Source organism: Oryctolagus cuniculus, chromosome 2 (assembly GCF_964237555.1).
Source record: "Oryctolagus cuniculus chromosome 2, mOryCun1.1, whole genome shotgun sequence".
Lineage (NCBI taxonomy): Eukaryota > Metazoa > Chordata > Mammalia > Lagomorpha > Leporidae > Oryctolagus > Oryctolagus cuniculus.
The window spans coordinates 172,145,298-172,172,432 of record NC_091433.1 but is presented as its reverse complement, the minus strand read 5'-3'; the positions used below and the strand labels follow the sequence as shown (position 1 = coordinate 172,172,432).

Genomic DNA, 27,135 nt, shown 5'->3' with positions numbered 1-27,135 from the left:
CTCAGACAACAAAGCAGAAGCAAACATGCAGGATGCCGCAAGCCCTGTACCTGTCACCATTCGGCACTTTCAGGAAGATTCGGAGCAGGAACTCGGCTTCTTCTCGATGTGTGGAGGGGACCACGACATAGGTCCCAGGGTTCAGATGGAAGATCTTTGTCAGGTTACACTTGGTTTCGCAGTCTACACCCTGGACAGCATTTCTGAATTGGGAAAAAAAATTGGGCGGCAATCTCTCCCGGAACTCCTGGAACTGGAAGACACAGGATCATCGTGAGAAAACGCTCTCCAGCCACCAGGAAAGGATCCCTCCCTCCTCCACCTTCTAGATCCTTCTCTGTTCACCAGAACAGCACCAAAGACAGTGACAATAGAGGCCATCTTTGTCTGAACTCTTACACAGCACAGTTGAGGCTGCTCTGTTTGGGTGGCCCCTCGACAATGAATGCAGAGAAGTAGAACACACAGTTTTGTCTTGCTGAGCCTGAGACCACATTGGCTTCTGGGTTTCCTTTCTCAGCTTAGAGAGATGATTTCCAGGAAAACTGATGGCCTTGTGTAGTACCGAGGTTCTTTCTTTTCCCCTTGGGTCTTGCCCTTCTCTTCTGAACCTGGCCCAATACACCCCAGCCTGTGATAGCGTGGCACAGTAGGATTCTTTTTACTTCCTCTGGTTCACCTGCAGTGGGGCCCTGAGATTCCTTCTCATTGGAAAATAATAGGCCCTGATGACTTTCCTTTTATTTCAATATTTTTCTTAGAGATAAAACAATAAATATAATGCAGTTCCCATTTTTGGATGTCACAGTCATATTACATAATAAAAATCCCTTACTAAACAAATTTTCCCTACTATAGTCTAGCCTGAAGAATCCATCTAGAATGGTTACACAGCATGAAATGATTATTTACGAGCTCTGCTTGAAGGGGGAAGGAGAGAGCTGCTGTGTACACGGCAAGGACAGGGCCGTCTCCCAGGTGAGCCAGGAGCCAGTCCCCCAGGTGAACAGTGGGGGGTTCAGCAGCTCCTCCAAGGCTATCCAGCTGATGGAACCTGCAGTCCCCAGTGGGTTCAGGAACCTGACTCACTTGGACCCTCCTGACAAAAGCAGTGTTGGCACCCACGAGCCCTTTCCCAGAGGGTGAGCCATGCCAGGAGTCCCTGGGTTGATCGTGTGTGAGGGTGGGGGGAGGCAGCGCATGGCCCACCATCCAGAAGGCGAAGATGGCCCTGCTTACTGCCCTCTTTCCACCACTGGACACTCACAGCCCTGTCCCGGGTCCCCAGTGACAGTGAGAAATAGAGTGTGGGGAGAGAGGGGAGGCCTTGGTCCAGGGCTCAGGGGTCCCCTTCCCCACACATCAAGTTAACACAGGACTAGTTGTGCACAGACCTGTTTATGTTGTTCTAGGGATGGGCATGTGCCTTCCTGGTCCAAGTCTCCACACTGTCCTCCAGAGCTGGGAATGGGGTGCTGATCACTCCTCACACCTGACTGCTCCTCTCAAAGCCCTGCCAGATATTTCCCTTCCGGGGCTGGGGCACCCAGGGCCAGAGCAGGATCCTAACCCCTGCCTGCAGCTGGGACACAGTTCCCAGGCAGGCCTCCTTGTTATCAGCTCTCTGCCTGAACTTCCGACTGTCCCCTGCACTGAGACTCCCTGCTCTGACCTCTGTCGGGAAGGGCTGGAAATGCCGCAGCCATGCTCAGCTGACCGTGGCCACATCCTGCTCCCTACACCTGTCTTCAGTAGCCAGGCAGATGTGCCTCCACTACACCTGCCCACTTGGCAGTGAGGGCACCACATGGCTCCTCTACACGGACAGAGCTGAGTGCTGTGAGCACGGACTTTGCCGAATCTGTCTGACCTTCTGGTCCTTCCTAATAGTTCTAAGTTGCTTTTCACTGACACTGAGCCAGGTCACCCATTTCGGAGGGGGGGATTTGCTTGTGAGTGGAGTTGGAGGACATTCCCTGAGGCTGCCTTTGGAGCGCACGCATTCTGTGGGTGGTGGCTTTGTGGGGCTGACTAACGCAGGGGGCAAAGGATGCTCCTGAGGCACCCACTTTGTGCTGCTCTTGTCTTTGGTGAGATGGGATTGGATGCATCAAGCTCACCCCTCTACCAGTGGCAAATGCTTGCAAATGGGTCCAGCCCCTCTTGAATGCTAAACAAGGGAGCAGCTCAGGGGATCCAACCTTCAGACCAGGGCAGCTCAGTGTTTTCCCACCGAGCTGACCTCTCTGGGGAGCCCAAGTATCTGATGCGAGACAAAGCAAGGCTGCATTTGCAGCCACTGATTGCATGAAGGCCCTGGGTGCCGGAACAGGAAGAGCACTTTACCAACGGACAGCGGCCAAGGCATGGGAAGCCCAGGGAGGGTGCCGGTGAGCCATACCTGAGAGTCCACCTGTGGACGAGAGGAAGAAAGACAGGTTCAGGGACCTGCACTGAAACAGAAAGTCAAGTGGCCCTGGATCTCTTCACCTCCTGTGTCAGCCTGTTCCCTGGTACCCCTGGACGGAATGAGGATGATTACTGACCCGCTGTGCAGAGTTGTAAGAAAGGAAGCCGATTCAGCTGCAGGCAGCAGCAAGTTGGAGACCAGGAGGGGAAGTATCTGAGGCATGCCTACCGCTCCTAACAACGCTGATAGCACTCACGGGGCCTGCAGACAAGACAGAACTTGGACCCAGTGTAAACTCCCCAACTTTGGGAGCTCCAGTGAGAAGGGAACTGTCTTCCCATCAGACCACTGTAAGATATGGGTATTTGTTCTAGGATGCCCAGCAGTCAGGAACCTCTGCATGTCTATGGGGAAATGGCCAAATGCCGGTCTTTCTGTGTAGTCAAAGGAAGCACCGAATCCAAGCCACTCTGCATTTTGTGAAGCACTTGTATGGGACATGCCATTCACAAAATTCCTGCCAGCAGACCCTAGGATCCAGGTCTATGGATATGGATATGGAAAGTGAAGCTCAGTGGAGTTGGGGACACACAACAAGCCATGTGACTTTGTCACTCAGTCCTGCTGCCATGACACTGGGATTTGGTTCTTTTCCACTGTTGATCCTGAGGCCCACCCATGTGGACTGACTTGGTTTGCATGTTCTTCTCTGGAGGCCGAGGGTGACATGAGAGGAGGCTGGAGAGTCCCAGAATAGGGGTGGAGATTTGGGGTGAGGATTGCATGGCTTGTCCACCCCTGTCCCTTTCCACCTCCTCTCTTCTCCCTCCCTGTTCTTACACCACACATGTTCCGCATGTTGGTGTAAAGCAGAGCAGAGGCCCCATAGTAAGCAGGGAGCCACAGGCCCATGCCAGGGCTACAGTGCTGTTTTCACTGGGTCTGCCCTGTGCCACAAACACCATGAGAGCTCGAGGGACTCCTGAGAGCTTGGCTGCTGCTACATACAGGGCCTGCTGCAACCCAAGTGTTTCTGGAGCTGTCTGTTGTTTAAGTGAAGATCTGAAATCCTGGTGTTGCAAGCTGGGCAAGTGAGAAATAATGCAAATCTAGCTGAAAAGTCGAGAAGAGGTCTTGCTAGCATCTTAAAAGTGAGTGTGATTACCTCCTGGCTAGGGCTCCTGAACTGTAAAGCCCTCTGACAAAACATGTTGTGTTGTCCAGCTCAGAGACCTGGACTCACAGATGATCATGTAAATAGCAGACCCAGGGGCTGTGCATCAGAGCCGTCCTGGGACCCTCTCTGGGCTTCTGACTCATGTCAGAAATGGGAGACTCAGCTGACCTATTGTTACTGGGTTTACCTGGAGCCCTGGCTTATTCCATCCTGGGTGGGAGGACCAAGTGCCTCAATGTCTTCCCTGCCCTTCCCAAATCCTTGCTTTTGGTCCAAACTTTTATCTGCACAGAGCTGAGAGGTGAGGGACATGGGGATGAGGATCCTCTTAGCAGGCATCTGAATCAGGAGGGATTCTTGGCTGAGAACACCATAAACAACCCAGCTGGCATGGGCCAGAAAGCATTTCTTGGAAGAGTGTAGCTTCTCATGTCCATTGGAATCTGAACAGCACAGCTTGGAAGGTGGGCAGGCACCAGGTGAGCTGGCTACATGGATGGACACCACCGTAGGGACTGCCCTACTTTGCTGCTGTGAGGCTCAGAATTCTAGTCTGTTCCCATCTCTTCCATTTAATTCTTCAAGAGGAAAACTCCGAGTGGCAGAGTGTGTATGGGTGGATTGGGGGCAGGTAGGTCATGGTGGCGATGGGGGAGCACCTAACTGGACCAACCTGGATCACAAGTCTACACCTTTGGCATCCAAAGTCTGGTAAAGGGAATTCCTGGTCTCCTTGGCTACCGCAGTGGAGGATGGACCCTGGTTCTCTCCAGTTCCCCCACTGTGGAAGGGTGTTCTGGTGCCAGAGTGCGATGAAAATGTCCAGGCCTGGCACTGTGGCATAGAGGGTAAGCCTCTGCCTACCACACCAGCATCCTGTATGGGTGCCAGTTCAAGTCCCAGATGCCCTACTTCCAATCCAGCTCCCTGCTAATGTGCCTAGGAAAGAAGTGGAGGATGGCCAAGTTCTTGGGCACCTGCACCTGCATGGGAGACCTGGAAGAATCTCCTGGCTCCTGAGTTAAAGACAGCTCTGCTGTTGTGGCCATTTGGGGAGAGAACCAGTGGATGGGAGACCATTCTCTCTCCCTGCCCCTCCCCAACTCTCCTTCTCTCTGTGTAACTTTGACTCTCAAATAATATCTTTTTTTTTAAAGTCTAGAAAACATTCTTGGGAGATGTCCTTTGATAGCCTCAGTAGGTTTGGGACACCCTCAAGGTACTGTGCTGAACCCCAACAAGTTCCACTGAATTCTTACCACCCAGTGCCACTCTCTCCCTTTTCCTGAGACAGGATCTTGGTTTCCCTTGGGGCCCTGGGCATCAAGAGAAAGGCAAGGGCCTAAGACCAGCGTAGAGCCCTGGACCTGGGATCACAGGTCTTGGGATCAAACCTCCCCATTAGCTCCGAGTAGCACTTTGGCTAGCTCATTCTCACTCCCTGAACTTTAGCTTCTGCATCTCCACAAGTGGGGCTACCCGGGTTTTGAGACCATGAATGTGATCACGCTTGTAACTTTGAAGCATACTATTGCTGTGAGACCTTCTCATCAGTGCAACCAACGGTTCAGCCAGGAGCAGAGTACCCAGGGATCCTGCCTGCCCCTAAATGAGCTGGGGCCCAAATTCTGCCTTACTCCCAATGAGCAAGATTGAAGTCATTCCCAGATGCTGTCATCAGTAGTCTGGTCTGGTGATGGGACTCAGGCATCCCTGGCACTCACAACGGCAACTGGAGTGCTGGACAAAGGCATGGTGGACATCTGGGCTCCACCCCCAGCTCTGCTATGAACTCTATGTCATCTCCTCCCTGGGCCTTACTTTCTTCAACATGAGTAGAGGAAATCCTTCGTTTGGTGGTGGCAGCTTTTAAATGACCCACATTAGTGCAGAGAATGACTTGAGAACCAATTCCCCTTCCTTTGGGTGTGCTGAATTGTTTGGGGCAGAAGGAGGAAGCAGAGGCATCAAATTTCATTTTGCAGCTTTTTCCCCTTTTAAATGATGTTGTACAAAGCAGATTCCTGTGTCTTCTACTCACACGCTGTATGTGCTGGCGTGCTGAGGGGCAGACGGCACCTCTGCAGCTAAGAAGTTGGTTGGGGGTCCACAAAGAGAGAAAGACCTGGACTTGGGCAAATGGCCAAACACCTGCTCACAGGCCACATCCCAGCTATGGCTGCATTTTGGTCGACACATAAGAGAAAAATGCACCCTTTTCATTTATGTCCAGGATTTGCTAATCAATGATTAGAGAAGTCAATGATTCTCAAACTTTACTGAGCATAACCAGCCCCAGGGAACTCTTGAGAGTGCAGATTTTCACGCTCTGTCCTTGGAGATTCTGCTTCACGAGGCCTACGGTGGGCCCAGGAATCTGCAGTGCTGCAGTAACCGGGCTTGGACCAGACTCCTTTCTGAGCAACAGGTATTAGCTTCTGCAAAACAGGAAGTGATGCAAGTGGCCCAGGAAGGTGTGAGTCCCATCATCAACACGGGAACATCTAATCTCCCTCAGCTCCTAGGTTATCTTGCAAATGTAGAGTTGGACCAGATGAATATGATGGCCACGGTGAGCTTAATTTCCATGATGTGATGCATTCAAATCTCCCAGCCTGGCAGAGGCTCTCCCCAGTTGGGAGAAATGTCCCCAGTGAAAGCCCTGCAGCAGGCTGTCTTACCTTGAAGACCTGGAAGTGTGGAGGAAAGTGGTCATCTTCTGCCTTCAAACTTTGTGGCCTGACGGTGAGGGACACGATGACATTGCTGCCTCCCATGTCCTCTTGCACAGAAAACAGATAGTGAGTGTCCCTCTGAGGTCCTCCTATATGGGAAAGAGATGTTACTGATCTCAGCTCCACTCCTGGGGCTCCCAGTTGGGTCGATCATCAAGTTCAAGATTCCTGTGGGGTTGGATTATAAGCTCTGGATTTGGAGACCTAAGGCCTGGGTCTGGTCTTTACAGTTACTTGTTGGGGTACAAGTTTATTTTCTAAGCCTCAAATACAGGGTGGTAGAGTATAGTCCCAGCATGACAAAAACATTTCTCAACCTGTAAAGTCAAGGCCTATTTTTCTAATAATAAGTGGAATGACGGAGCCCTTGGGTGTTAAGGCATTAGGGGTAACCACCAGAGCCTTGAAATGGCAACAATCACTCAAGCACCAATAGAGACAGAGGAAGAGCAAACGGCAGGTGCTAGGCTAGGGCTCTCTTCTGCCCAAGCACGCTCACGGCAGCCAGAGCAAGAGAGAGGACCATTGTGGACACCATTAGATTCAAATGCATGGAGGAATGAAGATAAGACAGAGATGAGCGAACACACATCAGAGGGTCCAGGTCTCAACCTGGGAAGCTCTGACAGGGGAATGGGGAGCTGCCGAGGACATGGCCACGGGCTTCCTGCTCCCCTCGAGTAAGGGGAGGCGTTAAACTGCACCTAACAGGTACTTGATCAAGGCTTCCTTTCTTCTCTCCCTTGTCAGCTATTGCTAAAAATGGCCACAATGTGTAACTTTGGTTAGTTCAACTACATGCAGTACATCCGTGGAAGGGGACTTGGGTCTCACAGGCAGACAGGTGCAGCTCAGGCAGGTGAATTAGTAACTTAGCCACCTAAGAATGACCGCCTGGTGATGAGGTTGTGAGCAGCACAGTGAGCACTACAGCTGGAGGTGGAAAAGATCACCCCGACTATGGAATCATTCAAGCAAACCATTGTCACAAGGCAGCCATTAAAGAGAATGCAAGTGTCTCAGTGCCAACACACACACCTATGCAGGCATGCACATACACACGCACACACACACAAATATATTTACAGCTTCTTTTATGAAGGGTAGATAGGCACACTCATATTTGTCTCTACAGGGAGCTGTTTCACGTATCAATGTCACAAACAGCGAGCAGGATATAGAGTGAGGGAATGTGACTCTCCCAGACTCAAGAGCAATAAGATTCATCTCAGAGGAGCTGAGGGATAGACTCAAAGGGACCTACCTCTGTGGGCTCACCAACCAAAACAGGGCACAGGGACTCACACATCCTCTCGCCGGTGGGTGGGTGGTGCGTGTGGGTTCAAGAGGGCTCACGGGGATTTCTAGTTCCACTGCTAACAGCTGGGGTGCTGAGGACCCAGAGGTCAAATGTACCCCAGGATCTCAAAGCTAACACATGGCAATGATAATGGTTTAATCTAGATTCTCACTTCTGTCCTGTGTTCTTTCCTCAGCTCTGTCCACTGCCTGAACATTCACCGATAAGCAGAGAGCCTGCTCCTCTCCCAGGAGAGGTGATATGGACAGAGGCAGACCATGATGGGCCAGAGGATGCTCACTGGAGCTTCTGCTACCCACTCCCCATCAGCAGTCACTTTCCTTGGAGAAGCAGTGGCTGTAAAATCCCCCTCCTTTCAGCTCCAGGGTGATGGTCTATCCAGAATCAAGGCCCAAAGAGAGCTGAAGCCAGGCCAAGGCCAGGGCTGATAGCTTCCATGCTAGCAGAATGACCACCAACACCAGGAATACCTGCAGTGTTTCCTAGAGTCACTTGATTCTTCAATATCTTTGGAGACCATCTCTCATGGGACATAAATCCTTCGTGCAGGATGATTGGAAATTGGTTGCATACATATAAGCAGGTGAAGTTCTCCTGGAAATCTTGACATGACATCCTGTTAACAACAGATACACACCAGGATCAGCAAAGGACCACTGGTGTGTCCCCAGGGTGGATTCCACCCCTTTACTGTACCTTTTCTGTGCCAGCTGAAGTAGCCATTGACTTACCTCTGTCCTACCTGAAGCCCTGAGTCTGACGCAGGCTCACTCCCCTCCAAGAACCCTTCTGTTCAGTGGCCAGCAGGACAAGGGCAGGGTCAAACCCTCAATTCTGCACGTCTCTTGGCACTACCATCTCCTCAACCCCTTGAGCCAATTCCCAGCCCTCTCCAGGCCACAGCGACTGCCAGGTTCTCTTTGCTACAGGCCTCACATGCTGCTGCAAGCATTGCCTTTCTCTGGAGCCTCTTGCCAAAGTCACTGTTGAGGTCTTTCTCAGAATAAAGCTCATTCCACACTGAAAACCCCACCTCGTTCTGTGGTTACACCAGGGATACTGAGAATATCTCCTTCTAACTCACATTTGTCCCTCTGAGTTTTAATTACTCAGATCCGGGCTCCTTTTCACATATTCACAATAAATAAACCAAACAAGCCCTCTAAGAAATGTCCATCTTGGGACCAGCCCTGTGGCATGGCAGGCTAAGCTTCTGCCTGCAGTGCCGGAATCCCATATGGGCACTGGTTTGCGTTCTGGCTACTCCATTTCCAATACAGTTCTCTGCTATGGCCTGGGAAAGTAGTGGAAGATGGCCCAAATCCTTGGGTCCCTGTATCCATGTGGGAGACCCAGAAGCAGCTCCTGGCTCCTGGCTTTGGATTAATGCAGCTCCGGCCATTGTGGCCATCTAGGAAGTGAAGGAGCAGATGGAAGACCTCTCCCTCTCCCTCTCCCTCTCCCTCTCCAGCTCCCGCTCCCGTTCCCTCTCCCTCTCCCTCTCCAGCTCCTGCTCCCTCTCCCGCACCCTCCCTCTCTCCCTTTCTCTCTCTCCCTGTCTGCCTTTCAAATAAATGAATAAATCTTTTAAAAAGATTTATTAAAAAAATTTCCATCTTATCCTCTAAGTAAAGAAATGAGCCGCTGGCCAAGAATGTGGTTTTAGACCGTCCATCCCTGCCTGACTTCTGGGTGGTGATGCTGATGTCTACCCCTGTACTCAGAGCCAGAGCTGGGCAGTGGCCTCCTGCTGCTGTTTGGCATATCACACCAGGGAGACTGCAGAGTGCCAGGGTGGTAACACGTTGGCACAGTAGACAGAGGTGTGACAACCATGCCTCCTAGTTGCTAGGAAACCTTTGGTACCAATATTCCTTTTGACCATTAAAATGTCCCTGGAGGTACAGTATTTCATACCCAAAATAACCTTCACACACAAGGAAAGGACATGGAAATCTCCATCCAAAATTGTGTGTTTGTAGGTACTGTCCATCCTTCTAAAGCAGGGATTTTTATGTAGTAAAGAAGGGTAAATACCAAAACTCGCCATCTTCTTTGTCCTCATGTAGCTGGCTTTTCCACTGATTATGGATTTCCTGCCACTCTTGAGACCTGAGCATAGAGAGACAATCATTAGTTTGACCTATGCAGAGCGTTTGATCTCATCCAGGTGTTGCCCAGCAGGGTGCTTCGCACAGGCCACCACTAGTCGGGGAGCAGGTGGAGAGTGTCATCTACCTGGGGACAGGAGTCAGTCGTTCCCTGTATGCTGATGACTTCCAAACACCTGTCCCCAGCCTGATCCTCACCGGTGAACTCTGGATGGCTCTACAGTCTGCCCTACTTCTCTGTAGATACTTCAAGACACTTGTCTCAGACCACACTCATCCACTTCCTCCTCCTACTGCCTGAGTGGGAGTAGCAGGGGGTAACTCTCACTCCTGTCTCCCACGTCCAGACAGTCACCACACGTTAGTCACTGGTTGATTCCACCTCCTCAACTGCTCTCAAAGCCATCCACTAATTTCCAGCCCTCCTGGGGTTACCCTAGTTCAGACTACGCTCATCTCCCTGCTGGACTTCCGACTGGCCTCCCTGAACTCAGTCTTGGCCACTTTCTTATCCACTCCTTGCACCGACAGCAACAGGATCTTTCTAAAGTTTAGTCATGGGATGTCATTCCCCTGCTCTCAGGGTACATTCCAGCTCCTGAAGGAGAGCCTTGGTTTCTTCCTACCTTCCAGGTCTCCCTGGACCATCTCCCACTTCCTCTCCTCTTCCCACCCTGGATTCTGTACTCCAGTGATAATGGCTGAATTCATTTCCTTAGAAATCCCTCCTTTCCCACCATCTCGGCTTTCACCATGATGCTTCCTCCACCTGGAACGTTCCTTCTCTCAGCTGTGGAGCCCATTGTCTCTTCCTCATCTTTCCTCTTAGAGGACACTTCCCCTAGGATGACTTTCTTGGCCCTGTGCCACCTACATGCTCCCTACACAGGGTTGGTACGGTGCCTTTGAGCTCCCATAGCCCACTGCACCACTCCTATCTTGGCAAAATGCACCCTGCTGCTGGTTTCTTTGATGCTGTCCCCCACTGAGCTCCCAGTGCCATGAGGTCAGTGGGCTCTCTTGGCCACCATCTCATCCCAGGTGTTTAACATGTGCGTTTGACACAGCAGGCAAGTGAGATTTTGTTTGCCTTCTTCTCTGCTTAATGCTGGAACAAGGTACGAGGGATAATTCTAAAAGGTCATGGGAAAAATGAAAGTAAAAGAACTGTGTAATAATGTGCATTTTCCAGACACTTTCTGAATACCCCCGCTATTCCAGAAGCTAGTCCTAGGGTCTGCAGACGAGGAGACCCTCAACAGGCAAAAGGGAGGAGCTGCACCTCCGTCTGCCCGCTTTTCAGAGTGGAGTCATGCTCACGGGCAACAGTCCAGCGGCATAAAAAATTTAATGAGCTCCTTCTCCTGAAAGGGCTTGCATGGAGAACCCGGGTCACATCCCCACCAGGATGACAAGCAGGGGCCACCACTCCGGCTTCCGGCTGCAGGCTGAGGCAGTCAGATATGTTATTGTAAAATGGCAATTTCATAATTAAGGGATAATTACATTTCTGCAGTGTGTAAGGGAAAATAAATGTAGTGTAAATCAATATGCTATTGATTCATGCAAGTTTGCCTTTAAGTGTGTGTGAGTGAAATTTCAATTACGGCTGGCACAAGACCATCCGGGCACTTCATCCATCTCCACTCCTAAAAAGCAGGGACGAAATCGCCCACCTGCAGACAGTGCAGACAGTGATTTGACGGCCCCGTGGCTGCCTTCCAGCCTGGCTTCTAGTGGAAGTGGGTGTCCCTCGCCACTCAACCAGGCAGTGACCTACAGACTTGGTGCTGCTGCCACTCCTGCATCCATCGTCCAAGCCCTGGCCTGCACACACATCTCCCCCGCTCAGAAGCCCCCCCATCAATGCCCACTCCTGTAGGGTACAAATCCAATTTCCCATGCAGGCATAGGGCACCCCAAGCCCAGCTCCCCATACTCCTTCTCTTACCTTCCTCTTCATCAGGCTAGCCTGGCTGTGTCCTGGCCTGCACGTCCCCTCCCACCCAGGGAAACCCAGCATTCTCCTTGCCCACTCCCTAGTGCCTCTGCTAGGTTCACAAAGGACTTGATGCTTAGTTGGAGACATGAGTGAACCATCAGCTCAGGTGGGTTTGTGCCTCCTCCCCTCTCCCCCAGGGAATGTCACTACTTTTCGTCCTCTCTCCATTCCTGCCCCCCAGCCAACACCACATCAGGAATTCAACCTCAGGCTGTACTGGGCGGCTTGGGGTAAGGAATGGGAATGAGAACTGGACAAGGATAGAGGCTGTTATGATTTCCCTAGGGAAGGGGAAGGAAAGAAGGATCAGAGGGAAGAGGGGTGACCAAGCTGCCTTAGTTTGGAGTTTACAAGTTCATTCTACTTCTCAGGGCAGGGATGGGCAGGAGCCTGGATCTACTCTTCAGGGGCACCTGAGGCCACAGCCAGGGCTACTGTACCCATCACTCTGCTTTGCTTCCCTTCGCTTCTTTCTCCCTCAACCCAGTCCTGCATTCATCTCACACGTGCAGAGCGCCCACATGTGCCAGGCACACACCAGCTGCTCGGGCTCACCTGGAATCAGCGACCACTGCACAGCTTATCTGAGAGCATCAGGCCAGCCAGAGTCTGGGCAGCCTGGACCTGGGCCTGGAGCCCTGGTTGGCTCTGCGTCTCCTTCTGGAACTCACTGTCCTCACTGTATTGATTTTCTCTCCTGCTGGGCCCAGTCCTCCTATTGTTTTGGATGCATTTCATTTCCTTTTCAATCACGTTCCCCTCCCCAGCAATGCTGCTGGTGGCCACTGAACCGTGGCTCTTTCTATTGGTCTACACAGACCTGCAGAGCCACACCATGGGGTTGGGCCCCATGGAATGCTGGGAAGAATAAGTAGCCTGGTGCTGCCCCTCTGTCTTTCCCGGGACCACTTCTCCTTCTCGGTCAGCAAGCAGGTGGGGGACCAGGAGTCAACCCCCATGGCAATGGTGAAGGGCCAGCCTGGCTCTTGGGGGAACGCTGGGACCACTCTGCTGGCCCCCGCTGGGGCCTACTTAAGGGCACTGAGAGCATCCACTCCCACAGTGAGCAAGGCACTATTCCAGAACCCAGGACAGCGGCAGTCCAGGTCAGCAGGCAGGACTGAGGATCGGAGTCCACTCAGCAGAAGGTCGTCCAGACCCCTGCCTCCGTTTCCCCACCTCCCCCTACATAGGAAGCCTTCTCCATCTTGATGATGCAGCCTCCTCCAAACCAGAATCCCATGGGATCCCATCAAAAGATGACGTTCCTTTTCTCCATCTCTCTGGCCAAATGTGGGCTTGGCTCCTGCACTGCCTCCAGCCCTCTGTGCTAATTCTAGGTATGTGGGTTCATAGCTCCAGACCGTGGCCAACTGGAGGAGAGACACTGGCTTTTGTCAACTGTATATATCCCACAGCACCTGTCCCCTCAACTCAGGGCACTGAATAGAGAGAACACAATAGGTGTCTAATAGGCACTCAGTGAATGGCACCATGGGAGCTTGAGTTAGAGTGACAGCCACACCAGGTGTGAACCAGACAGGTCTGTGGTAAAACCCACAGTCAGCAAGAGAGATGTGCCCACGTAGGCAGGGTGCCCCCTCCACACTGGCCTCTCAGGGAAGAATGGGGAGAAGTTTGCAGAAGCCATACCCATCACTCCAGCGCCCTTTCCACTCCGTCTTGCCCCAGGGGTTCCACAGGCGAATGAGTCCTTCCTGTCTTCCCCTGTACTGGATCTGCAAAGAACAGAGAAGCAAGCGGTCAGGGCTCTCCAGTGCAATCAGAGCAGAGGAAGCCGAGCACAGCTGCTTTTTACCAGCAAGGATGAATTTAACCTCAGACCTCAGCTGGCTGCAGCCAGAGCAAGAAAAATGGAAGCAAACAAACCACCATGTCTCTGATGCCTGCGTGGTGTTGGGATGAGAGAGGGGAGAAACTTTCCCCTGTCTCTGTTGGCCCTTCGCAAGGGCAGGTGCCACTTCAGCACCCCTATGACTGCATCCAAGACCCTGGGCGAGCTGAGAGGCAATAGCAGATAAATGGCAGCGATGTTGCTTCAGGCTGCAGAGGAGAGACCTTTATGGGTTCCCAGGGCCTGCCAAGCCCTGTCACAGGCAGCATCTCTATTCCATAGACACAGCCTGTTTCCTGGCTCCCAGCCCATTAGGAGCTATGGCACCATTTCCATGGCACTGGAGTGAGATGGGAAGGTAGAAGAGGCTGATATGATTAAGAGTGGGATAGCCCGACAGCTATAGCCCAAGGCTAGCCCTCCTCATCCTGCATCCCAGCACTAACCAGATGTCTCTGTCTGTGAGCAGGTGGCCCACGATGACCTAAACTTTTCTCCCTGCTACCTGCCCCTGGGAAGCTCATCATCACTCACTGCAGAGGCCAGGGTTGCCCCTTTGTTCCATTCTACCCACACACGGGAAAGCTACAAGCAAACGAGGGCAGGCCCTTGAGCCCACGTCCCAGGAGCCAGCAGCCCTCAGCCCGGCAAGGGCATTAAAATGCCACTGAGTCACAGCCGTGATACTGCTTTGTGTCAATGTTGTCTGAGCAACAGAGACCTGCAGGGGAGAGAGAAGGGCCGAGCTTGCCTGCTGATTCTAAGGCAGGGGAGACAGAAAACCACAATCAATGTGGAAGAGAACCCCTGTGGGGAAGCAGGGCTCCAAGCCAGCCACCCACTAGTGTGTTAGGTCCTTTGTTCCTCCCTTGCAGAGCTGGCAATGTGCATCAGAGCTTAGGCACTTTCCCAAGGACACAGGGCAAGTGGCAGGGGCAGAGCTGTGATTCCAGTTGTCTGTTCCCCAACTCTGGGCTCTTAATGCTGGAATTGCATATGGGTGAAGATCCATTCCTGGGTATGCCTGTGACCTCGACCTTGAATATGACACTGGAGCCACTGGGCTAGGCTCTTGGATGAACAATAGGTCATTGCCATAAAGGAGCGGTCGCTTAAGCGCTCCAGAGCTTGTCCATTGTGGTGCTCTGGCTCTAAGTGGCACAAACCCAGGCTTCTCACCCCTCTCTGTGCCCCTCCAGGCACTCTGAGCCTTGCACAGAGTTAATTATTAACTACCAGCATCTGATGGAGCCCTGGGACAGGGACATGAGAAACAGTTGCCCCCGGTGTCCCAAAGAGTTTTACAGCCACCCTCTGTGCACAGTGGATGGTGAGGGGGCTCAGTTAGCATGGGGAAGAAAATCAGCCAGAGACTCAAAGGGGCTGAGGCCAGGGCTCAATGAGGAATGCAGATAACACTCACCCCCTCGCCCAGGGGAGTTGCTGACTGAGTTAGGTGCATAAGAAAGAATGCCAGCTTCATTTATCTTCCTGGCTGTGACCCGCCTGGAGGAAGGATGAGCAGATTACAAAGCACAATTCATTCACAGGCTCATTTAATCTCAGCACTGGTGGGTCAGCTCTCCGACCTCCTCGCTCTCAGCCCTTGTAGGACTATGTCATGCCTTCATGATGGTACCCTACTGAGAAGCATGTGGGCCTTGGCCAGGGAGCACCGGGGTCACCCTCAAGGCCAAGGCCTTTGCTGTGGATGAGAATGGGCTGGCTCATGTGCTTCTTCCCTGGCTACTGACCATACTCTTATCCCCAGGCAGCTCTCAGAAAAGGCCAAGAGGCAGCCCAAGTTATCTAAACCTAGACTAGCGGTTCCTCAGATACATTCTCTTGAATATAGTTTCCGCTGACCACTAACAATTATTCCTAGAGAGAAATCCAAGCAGTCCCTGTGTGGTTAATGCAGACTCTCTCAGAACCTTTTAGAAGCTAACACACTCCATGAATTTCCAAGAAGGGGCTATGCAATCTACACTTGTCCAGTGTCCTTGGAAACCTGTTTCTACAGAGGACACAGCCAGCCTGTCCATCCTCAGAGCACACGCTGGGGAACGGCAGCTGCTGGGAATGGAACACGTGGGACATGCGGTCTTGATCACCTCTTGTCACAGCAGAGGTGTGCTCATCAGATCGCTCAGGGTGTCCTAAAAGCAAGTCACTGCGTGTCGCGAAGCATACGGGCTGTAAATGAGATCGGCAGCGGCCCCCACCAGCTGAGGCATTTTCATTGCTGCTCTGTGGCCCGGCAGTCACAGCCACCCCTGCCCACCTCTAGCCACCCCCTGCAGGCACTCACACTCCAGTGAGACGTCTGGCTACACAAGCCCATCTCCCCTGTATTCAGAGGAGACAGAAAGGCTGTCTCAATGTTTATAAAGTGTTTTCTCCAAGGGTGGCAAGTAGACAGTGTGGGGACCACGACTTCCTTGGTCCCAGCCCAACACAGGTATTTCCCATTGATCACAGCTCTATTTCGCCAGTTTTGAGGCAGAGCCATAATCTGGTGAACCTGGTAATCCAGGCAGGGCTGAAAACTGAGCAAAACTGGCACACGACATAAAGTCTATTCTCTGTCCCAAGACGTGGCCATGTCTGGGACAGGGGAGCTGCGGGGACAGGCGTGTCCATATGTGGCCAGTGGTGATGATGGCATTGCCTGACACCAAGGAGACCTCAGAGAAGGCCCTGGTGCACAGTTCAGAAGCAGAGAATCAGGTGACGTCACGACCAGGGTCTCTTCTGGGCTGTGTGTATCAGGGGAAGCTCTTCCTCACTGGCAGGAAACAACATTTGAGCTCCTCACATACGTTCTGGGATGGTCAGTCAGCAGGGTCCCCTTCACAGCCAAGGGCAATGCACCCATTCATTCATGCCAGTGCTCCCATCCATTGATCCAACAAGTATAGATTAGATGCCTAGTGGGAGACAGTAGTCCCCTACCCCAGAGAGGGCACTAGGGAGACAGGAGATATTGTCCCATTTTAGGAATTGGGACATTCTCCACCAATGGAGCAACTGGCCTCAGGTCATTGGCCAGGGGAGAGAGACTGATGCAGAGGGAGGTGGTGCAAGCATGGGAAAGCGACAGATACAACCTGACACTCTACATTCCTTGTTCCATACTCCTGTGGGAAATGTGTCCTGGGGGTTAGACCCTGCCTCTCTCTGCTTACAAATTATCATTAGATGTAAAGAGTGCTAGAAGAATAGAGATGGGCGGCGTTAGCAGGAAAGCCTCATAGGGACGTTGAGATGAGAAGTGAGGAGCTGCAGCGGCTGCACCAGCCGTGTCACAGGTGCTGTCTCTGGATCCCAGTGAGAGACATCTCTCCGGGCAGGCCTCAGCCTCTGCATTAGTGGATGGAGGAGGCTGGACTTCAGCAGGGTCTTCCAGGCCCGACTCCACCCACCGACCTCCTTAGACTTATGTCTGTTTCAAGTCAGTTCTCCCTTCCAGGGCCAAGGGTGCCCTCCAGCAATGTCCTCCTTCTTTTGCACAGAGACAGAGGTTTATCTGGGCACATGGTGGTCCAGCTAGAACATCCTGGCCTTGGTGGGGCCATGGGACTACGGCCAGACTCGTGGGCAGTGAGAGGAAATGTTCCGTGCCCCCGACACGGATGAATGAGGGTGCCCTGGCCTCTTTCTCCCGCACTTGGGAGAGAAGGGGTTTGGGAGGAGCTGGTTTTGGACTCCCAGATGGCAGCTCTGAGCTGAGGAAGGCAGAGCCACCCAGGAGCCCTGGATCGCCTGTGCCCATGAGAGAGCTGTGACCTCTATCTTGTTTAAGCGCCTGTTATTTGGAGTGGGCTTCACCATAGTGGTTCGGCTTGTACATTACAAAGAAACCCCTTTCAGGGCAAACTCCCCTCCAGAGTCCACTAGTGGGGCAGTCAGCTCCTCCTCTCTGGGGTTGAATCTTGCAGCCACGCTGACATCCTTACCTGAGTCAGCTCAAGGACAGTGTGTCTCAGGTACGTTCCTCGGGCGGGTGGGGCGTGGGTGCCAGGAACTCTGGACAGACAGGGGACCCAGGGCTGGCTGTGGTGGGTACCACGGGAGTGCACGTGATAAAGGCTCTTGGCAGCTTTGCTGGGGGCCTTTGTGCTTGCTCCCGGGTAGTGGGAAAAGAACACTGAGCCGAGCCCAGTGCAGAGACACCAGGCCTGTGGCCGGCCTTACCTGCTCAGCCCCGGTCACCGTGTAGGCATGCTCAGCCACCAGTCCGTTCTCCATCACCGGGGCATGACCTGTTGGCTGCAGGGGAGAAAGCAAGGTAAATTTCTCACAGACATGGAAGCCCTCAATTCAGAGAGGGGCAGAGCCAGCTGGGTCCCCCCAGCTCACTGGGGAAGGTGTCGGTGCCTAGAATTCTCTTCTCGAGAGGTGGAGTAGGAAGGCCCTTGGGTGTGGAGGTTCCAGGTAGGTCCAGTCCCAGGAGACCACCCATGGCTGAAGGGACCCCACAGAGACCTGAGACCCTGCGCTGCTTGCTAGGCCTACCACTGGCCATCAGGGAGACACTGCACAGTGTGCCTGCTGGGCCATTTACAGGGGCCAGGAATCTCCCTCCTTGTGCTGTAACTGGGTTCTGAGTGCATCCTGGATTTCCAGTGGCATTTGGGATCAGGATCACGTGAATCAAGGCCCACATGTTTAAAGAGTGTGAGAACGGTCCCCGTGCACAGGGAGCCAGGCGATCAGACAGACTCAGATAATGCAGAGGTGCGCCTCTTACCCTCCCATTGGGGCCAGCAAGAATCAGAGAGCCCAGGGCTCCACGGTCACCTGGGAATCTACTGCTCCTGGTTGCAAGGAAGCAGCAGGTCCTGGCTTTGCAGCCAACTCACCCCCTCTGGCGTGGCGCAGGTCATCAGGGAGCCTGCCCTGGTGGCCATCTTCACTGCCCTCACCAGCTCAGAAGGGGAAGAGTGAAGGTTGATGTTGGTGACTAATCCTCCCATGAGGTCCTCCAGGGCATCAGAGAGGTAGCCGTAGTGCAGGTGGGAATAGGATCCACGTAGCCTGGGAGGAGGAAGTTGGATTACACAGGGGCCTGCTTTTGCCGCTCTGACCGTCTCCGGGGAGGGAGGGGCTGCACTGACTGCACGTTTCCCAGGCAAGGAACTACCGATCCACTAGGAGCACAGCCACCCCTGCCACTCATCCAGCTGGGACTCCAGCAGTCTGCTGCCCGTGCGGGGACCAGAACTTTCCTCCCTGCCTCGCTTCCTTGGCCTTCCGGAACTAGACAGTCCCACGAGCACAGCGTTGTGTGGAGGTGGGCAGTACAGGTGCTGGAGTCACAGGCCAGGGGTCGAGCCCCAGCCTCGCCACAGGCTTAGCCGTGGGACCTGGGTGAGCTGCTCGGCCTCATGGGGTTTGCTCAGCATCATGCACACCAATACTGGATGCTATTACAGTGAGCATCTGCTCTGATGGGTGGCAGTGTTAATCTCTGACTGTGTGCCAGACACCAGGCAGGGTGTATGTTCTGCCCTCCAAGGACTCCCAGTCACCAGCCCTGCCACCTTTTGATTTTTATTTTTCAGATTCACGTATTTGTTTGAAGGTAAAAATTACACACAGAGAGGGAGAGACAGAGAGATCTTCCATCTGCTGATTCGCTCCCCAGATGGCCGCCACAGTCAGGGCGGAGTCAGACTAAAGCCAGGAGCTCCCACGTGGGTGGCAGGGGCTCACACATGTGAGCCATCTTCCTCTGCTTTTCCCAGGCCACTAACAGGCAGCTGGATCAGAACAGGAGCAGTTGGGACATGAACCAGAGCCCACATGGGATGCTGGTGTGTCATGAGCGGTAGCTTTACCTGCTACACCACAGCAGCAGCCCTAGGAAGTGTTTTATTAAAGAAAGCCAGGGTGCACAGGACAAAGGGTTGTGGCCACAGCAAGTACCACATGACAGATTTCTACCAACTTGTTTTAGGGCTGGTTGCAGACCTTAGCGTCCTGTCTCTCCTTCCTTCTGACTCAGGTTATGGCCGGCACTAGGCTCTGATTGCAGGAGCACTGACTCAGCCAACAGCAGAGCCTCTGGTTGGCCATGCTTATGCCCTGCTGGGTCTCACTGCTCCACTTCCTTGATGCTCCTGGATTCTGGTTCCTGGTCCTCAATCCATAGTGCTGCAGTAGGCATTTAGCCTAGCACTTTAGGTACACGAGTTCCACATCAGAGTACAGGGATCCACACCCAGCTTCCAGCTATGCACACCCTGACGTGGGGTGATGACTGAAGTAATTGGCTTCCTGCCACCCATGTGGGAGGTTAGGGCTGAGTTCTCAGCTCCTGGCTTCAGCTACCATTCAGCCTCAATCACTCATACACATACACACGCATTTGGGGAGTGAACCAGTACATGGGAAATCTCTTTCTCTCTCTGCCTCCACCCTCCATGGTCCACTAGCTCCCTGCCTGTGTCCTTTGGAGCCTTCTGTCTATCCACAGTTCCCATAACACCCATCGTGGAGGTAGCTGGCTTGTGGACAAGGAGATCTCACTCCCTCCGCTGTATAAACATGAGTTCTGTCCTGCTGGCGCTTTGGGAGCCAGGTGACTACTCTTAGCCCCTGTGGCTGACAGCAAGCACAGCAGAGAGAGCTGTGCTTGTCTTGCTGTCACCATCCCTTGCCACCTGAAGGGGGGAATTCTGAGAGCCTGGTCCTTGTGCCCTGCTTCAGCCTGATTTGTGGGCAGCGGGGGCCCAACCATGGTGGAGAAGAGGGAGGAGTGAAGAGATCCAGGGCAGGGCCAGCCAGCAGGGGGCAGTGCTGGGATCTAGGGCAGGGGTGGCCAGCAGGGGGCAGTGCTGGGATCCATGGCCGGGGTGGCCAGCAGGGGGCAGTGCAGCAGATGCACTCTGCAGATTATCTGGGCGGGTGGATGTGCGGCCAACCTGGCCATCATCCCCATTTTCCTCTCGATGTTCCAACCTTGGGGGAGGGGGTTTAAAAAAATCCCCACATAAGCTTTTCTCTCCCCTATATTCAACAGACTTGGCCAATTCATGCCCACACTCCCTAAGCAGGAGGACAACTGAGCAGGTAGGGTTCAGGTGTTCATGTGGGTGCTACCTACACCAGTAACATTGTCTCTGCATCTCTATCTGGTCACTGCAGTGCTGCCCCTTTCTTCAGTGCCTCTGGCCTCTCTCAGTGGCCCCAGTGCTGACCCTCGAGGTGGTAACTGTTCACAGAGGATGCTCAGCCAGGTGGCAAAGGCTTTGACGCCACGAGGGGGCACTGCTTACATTCGGGAGAGCCGTGGGGAGCTGCAGGGCCAACTGGCCGAGAGTGCCTGGCAGGTTGAGATGCTGGCCAGCAGGGTCGGCGTGGGAAGTCTGGGCTGAGGGTGCCATACTTACTTGGCATAGGCTTTCTCCAGCAGGCAGGGCCAGAACTCTTGGTTGCCTTGGCGAGGACGCACGAAGAGGTAGGCGTTGTCCACAACAGGCAGGCCGTCATCCACCACCACTTCCACCAAGCGGCCATCCTGCCAGAACTGGAGAGAGACAGGCAGATGCCTCAGTGGAGGTGGGGCAGCTCCCACACCCCAACTCCTGCACTCCAACACCACGGATGTACCCTCAACTCCATCTGGAAGAAAACCACACCAGCTTCACCCAGAACAAGATGTTATCCAGGCTGCTGAGCAGAAGACAGGCATGCCTGGGTCTCTGGCAGAGGGAAAGAGTGAGCCCTGTGCCAAGGTAGCCGAGGAAAGTACAGGCAGGGCAGAAGAGACTTGGGTTCTAGTTCGGCTTCACTACTCGCTGTGGCCTAACGTGGGCATGTCCTCCGAGAGCACCGAGATGCAACATAGGGCAGACGGGGAGTGCGAGCCTACCACAGGGGGCAGGAAGGAGCAGGATGGCCATGAGGAGCTGGAGACTTGAGGGAGGAGGTGGAGTATAAGCACGTAGCAAGCATCTAGGGAAGACACCCCAGGCCATGGGGACTGTGCGGGCATGGGGGTGGGGGGCTGGAAGCAAAACGACACTGCCGGCTTGGGAAGAATAAGAGCGACAGCCCCCCTGTGGCCCACCTTCTGCCTGCTGGCCCTGTTGTCACAGCTGAGACACGAGACTGGATGGGGTTGCCGCCACTAAGAGCACCGATGAAGCAGGTGCCCCTCACCAGAGCAGACTGCTTTCAACTTTAGAGTGCAACTCTGGGTGGGTCACCCGGGGGTACTACCTGGGAGGGCAATGCATGACAAAGCAGCCTCTTGTGCCCCTTCATTGTCCTCCCCTGCGCTGGCTTCAGGACTGGGCATCAGAAAAGAGAAAGGCAAGTCTGCGCCAGGTAGGCTGCAGAGTCCTGGGTGGATGTGGCCTCTCATGCACATGACCTTCGCACAGTCACACGCCCCAGAGGCCAGGCTGTGTGTCCAGCTGAGGACACACTTCCAGAGAAGAGCTGGCGTTGTCAGCGGAGACAGCCACGGAGATGATCTCACCCTCACTAGTGAGCCATTGCTCTGAAGGAGCTCGCAGTAGAGCCATGGACTCAACATTCTCTGGGCAGGTGCGGAGGTAGGGGAGGTTGAGGTCACAGGGACGGCATTGGGAGGGAGAACACCCGGAAGCCTGGACACAGCTCCTACAAAGTGGGGTCCTGGAAAAATCATCTGGACTTCCTGCTGAATTCTGAAGCAACGTACAGTAGACGGTGTCGTTGATGGGACTGTGCTGGATTCTGGTGTTGCCTCTTATCACCCAAACAACAGATGCTGAGCAAGACGCTTGATTCTCTGTGACTCAGCTTCTGCATCTGTCAGTTGGTTGTAAGAGTAGGAGCTGGCCTAAGGGCCACAGCAGAGTCGGCTGAGATTGTGAGGGTGAGAGTCCAGTGTTGAGAAGGGGGCCTGTGTCTTTAACAGCTGGGATGTTCAGCGCCCAGGATGCTATCTGGTGCACAGTTGGCCATCAAGAATGAGTTCATTCAGGCCCTTTTACTGTAAAGTCATTTATTGGATTGCTTTGAAGTAATGGGAAAATGATAATGTTTTATGTAGAAAGTGCTTTGCCATTCTAGTAGAATATACACAAGGAAATTTAAAAAAAAGTAGGGGAGGGAGGAGGATAGAGACAGGGACAGCGACAGAGAGAGGAAGAGGGAGAGAGTCCTGGCTTGAAAGAGCACTTCCGGTGGGTTTTCTTCTAAAAGTTTCCTCCCCTCTCTTCTCCTCCCAGATAACAGGGACCAGGCTTGCTCTGTCTACACAAAGGGAGCACAGGTAAGAGTTCCATTCCAGATAAGGTGCAGTTGACCTGACTGTGGCCAAGAATGAGACTACTGACCTATGTGTCCTGGTTCCTGGCTCTGGGTGAGGAGGACTGGCATTTGGACAACGCCTGTAGACTCCCAAGAACCATGCTGGTGCCATCTTTGCAATAGCCAAGGGTCTGATAAGGAAGCCAGAGCTTTGTTGACAGACCTTTTGAGGTACTCTAGGAAATGGGTCCTTTCTGGAAGCAGGGCCAGAGCACACAGGGACAGGAAGAGGTTGCAGAGGTCAGCACCACAGCCGCTTCTGCAGAACCACGTGCGGAAGAGCACAGTGTGTCCCACCTGGGCCTTAGGTTGTCCAACCACCTCCCTAACTCCCTCTATGCTGGCAGCCCCAGGACAGACTCAGAAACAGCTCAGCCCTGGAGCCTTTCAGCTGCTCCTGTGGTGTGGTCCTCGGACCAGCAGCAGCAGCAGCACCTGGGCACCTGTTGGAAGATCAGGATACACATGTTGGCACACAGGAAGCAAGAACATGATGAAGGTGGGAGCCCAGGATAAAGGCACGGAAATCTGGCTGAGCAGGAGGCAGGACTTCAGATTGAAAATGCTGAATTCCAGTGAGATGAGTTTCTTTGCTTTTTCTTTCTTTTTGTAAATAAAGATTTATTTATTTATTTGAAAGGCAGGGCTGGGCCAGGTTGAAGCCAGGTGCTTCTTCCAGGTCTCCCATGTGGGTGCAGTGGCCTAAGCACTTGGGGCATCTGTTGCTGCTTTTGCCAGGCCATTAGCAGCAAGCTGGATTGAAGTGGAGCAGCTGGGACTCAAACTGGCACCCATATGGGATGCCAGCTCTGCAGGCAGCAGCTTTAGTCGCTGCACCACACACTGGCCCCATGAGATGAGTTTCTAGAAGGCATATATCCAGATAGAGTCTTGAGAATTTCCTGAACTCCATAAAGACAGACAGACAGACAGACAGACACACACACACACACACACACAAACATGATAGCGAGCAAATGAGCGAGTGAGCATCTCTTACAGACAAGCAGCCAGGAAGCCCGTGCTGAAAGTCAGGAGAACAGAGTAACTCTGGATCTCTCTTCTGCACTGTTAGATACTACAAGACAGTGGGGCAACGCTTACAGACTTCCGAGGAAAAGGAACGGGATCCCAGAATTGCACGTCTGAGTGTGACCTGTTCTCGAGGGCGAGCCTGTGAGACTTCCTGTCATCTGAGGAGGTGATTGAAGGTCTTGCTTCTCTCCATGGAGGAGACGTTAGAGGAAAAGTGTTAAGACAAGGAGGAAAGGGAAGAAACAGTGGCGGCTAGTGACTTTTCAGTTTCTTCTTACGTACTTATATATATAAGAGACATACTCATCACACTGGGAAAATGACAGCAATGGCAAAGGGTCAGCCAAGGATGGAAGGGAAGTATGAGGGCGAGGTGCCAAGATGACAGCAGGAGAACATGAACTCGTGGCCAAAAGCAAGGTAAGCGCAGCAGGTGGGGACCCTACGCAAGCTTTACGACGCCGACAAGAAGATGGCAAGATTATAACCCCATGACCAGCAAAGAAGAGCACAGGCAGAGGCCGGCCTGAAGGTCTGGAAGCATCAGGGATCTCCAGAGAAAAGCCATGAGGGGCAGCTTTGTTTCAGAACTTGGTACAGCAAGCAGGCAAATGAGGCTGAGACAAAACAGACAGCGCAGGTGATGCCAACTGCAAGTCAGAACAGGTGTTGATTCCCTACACGAAACTGACGAATGAGTGGATGGTCCGCATCTCTTGTGCATCCAGGAGCCACTCACAGGAGCTGTCCTGGACGCGGCCACAAATACAAATAACTTAGTAATTTTCCCAAACGGAGATAGACATTGTATAAATTATATTCTCTGACCATAATTTAATAAAATGAAATCCCAGCAACTGGAATATTACTCTCTGCAAACTTAATCACTTGAGAATAAAATAAACATTAATAAAAACCACCATGTGAAAGAAAAAAATGAAACTAAGAACACAACATCTTAACATTGATAAAAGGAAGTCATTTATATTGAAACCGATAGCTACAGGTAAGATCTCAGAGATAAATTATGAGCCTTACATTACTGAGAAAAAACTAAGGATATTAAATGTGTAACTTCAGGAAAGAAACAAAACGAACAATAAAATTAACCAGGAGAACATAAAAGAATAAAAATTAAATTTGGCCGGTGCCATGGCTCACTAGGCTAATCCTTCGCCTGCGGCACACGCACACCGGGTCAGGGCGCCGGATTCTGTCCCAGTTGCCCCTCTTCCAGTCCAGCTCTCTGCTGTGGCCCAGGAAGGCAGTGGAGGATGGCCCAGGTGCTTGGGCCCTGCACCCGCATGGGAGATCAGGAGGTAGCACCTGGCTCCTGGCTTCGGATTGGTGCAGCGCGCTGGCCGTAGCAGCCATTTGGGGGTGAACCAATGGAAGGAAGACCTTTCTTTCTGTCTCTCTCTCTCACTGTCTAAATCTGCCTGTCAAAAAATAAATAAATAAAAAATAAAATTAAATTTAATTTAATTATTTAGAAAAAATTTCAAAAAAATAAGAAAAATGAAAACCCAAAGTTAATTTGCTAAAATAATTAGTTATATCAATTGGTTGGATTAAGAAAACTGGAAAAATGAACATCTAGCACTGTGACTGAGAAGGCAGGCTTAGCCATAGATTACAAGATGGAATGAACCCTCTGAAAATCGTACGTGGAACTCTATGGCAGTACATTTGGAAATACAGAAGAAACAGTGGAGTTTTTTTCTTGTAAAGCATAAATTTCCAGACCTCATTCAAGTAGAAATACGAGGTTCAGGCAGACCCATAGCTGAATACACTGAGAGAGTTAAAGAAATCACATTTGAAGAGTAGGGAGGCCTTCAACAATGGTCAATCTTACTTTCACAAAACAGATCATCAGGGATTAGCAACTGTTATTCAAATTACTTCATATTTAAAAAGTCATGCATAATCAGTTCATTTTTTAAAATTAGTGTAATTCAAACATGATAAATGTAACATCACTTAGAAACCAATTTCATGCATGATATAGGTAAAAATGCTAACAGCACTTCCAGCACATTGAATCCAACAGTGTATGGAAAGAACAGAATGTCAAGAAAGTATGTTCCTAAAAGCCAGAGAAGGCAGGGTTTCCCTCTTGACCGGCATCCCACATGGGCACGGGTTCAAGTGCTCAATTTGCTCCACTTCTGATCCAACTCCCTGCTGTGGCCTGGGAAAAGCAGCAGAAGGTGGCCCACTTGCTTGGGACCCGGCCACCTATGTGGGAAACCTGGAAGAAGAAGCACCTGGCTCCTGGCTTCAGCCTGGCCCAGCTCCGGCTGCAGCTGCCTCTGGGGAGTGAATCAGTAGATGGAAGATCTCTCACTCTGGCTTTCCCTCTCTCATAACTGTCTTTCAAATAAATAATAAATCTTAAAAAAAAAACCAGAATACTGAGGTTCTTTCCCATGTGACAGACAAAGGAACAAAATAGGTTTTACAAATATTAAAATGAGAGACAGAATTATCTTTACTTACAGATATTATCAGGTAAAGAAAAAAAGGAAAACTAATAAAAAAATTGGTAAGGTAGCTGGATAGAGTTAAATACATAAGTAGTAGCTTTTCTATTTTCCAGCAACATCAAGCTAGAAATGAGAGGAATAAAACCTCATTCACATTCGGTACAAAATCATAAAATATTTGAGAATAAATTTACAAAGAACGGCACAGCACCAATATGAAAACATAACCGCAACATTTTATAGAAGGGCATAAAACTACTTCTGAATACATATAGAGATATACCATGTTTCTGGAAAGGAATAATTAAAATAATAAAACAGTAATTTTTTCCAAATTAATACATACATTTAAGGCTCTTCTATTCTGCATCATAATGGTGCTTCTTTTTAATTAGACTAAAGGGTTTTTTAATGCTCATGAAAGAATAAATGTGCAAGAATTAGGAAGATCTTTTTGAGGAAAGAGTAATGAATAACGAAGGGGAACTCAGCCAGGGAGGTGTTGCAGCTTCATAGAAAGCCCCTGTTATCAACAGAACACGCCATGGCACAGAAATAGACTTGGAGACAAATGCTCTGTGCTGGCTGCAGGGTTCTTGACCGACAGCTCTTTCCTCTTGCTAATTGTTTCTGCCATTTCTCTTTATTTGCACAAAAACATTGTGACTCTCCTCTTTCCCATGCGCTGTCA

At 51.8% G+C, this 27,135-nt stretch overlaps 1 protein-coding gene across 1 annotated transcript in view; it reads right to left on the bottom strand.

The window, feature by feature from the left end:
* The window catches only part of LOC100344894 (calpain-13), a 63,301-nt gene that overhangs the window by 13,378 nt on the left and 22,788 nt on the right, over positions 1-27,135 (bottom strand). Inside the window, exons 6-14 of the mRNA XM_070069722.1 lie at positions 21,009-21,145; positions 18,477-18,651; positions 17,809-17,883; positions 13,410-13,495; positions 9,681-9,755; positions 8,114-8,259; positions 6,269-6,411; positions 2,402-2,413; positions 51-253 (exon numbers count right to left, since the gene is read on the bottom strand). Of these exons, the coding sequence (XP_069925823.1) occupies positions 51-253; positions 2,402-2,413; positions 6,269-6,411; positions 8,114-8,259; positions 9,681-9,755; positions 13,410-13,495; positions 17,809-17,883; positions 18,477-18,651; positions 21,009-21,145 (1,052 nt within the window). The remainder of the gene's footprint in view (positions 1-50; positions 254-2,401; positions 2,414-6,268; positions 6,412-8,113; positions 8,260-9,680; positions 9,756-13,409; positions 13,496-17,808; positions 17,884-18,476; positions 18,652-21,008; positions 21,146-27,135) is intronic.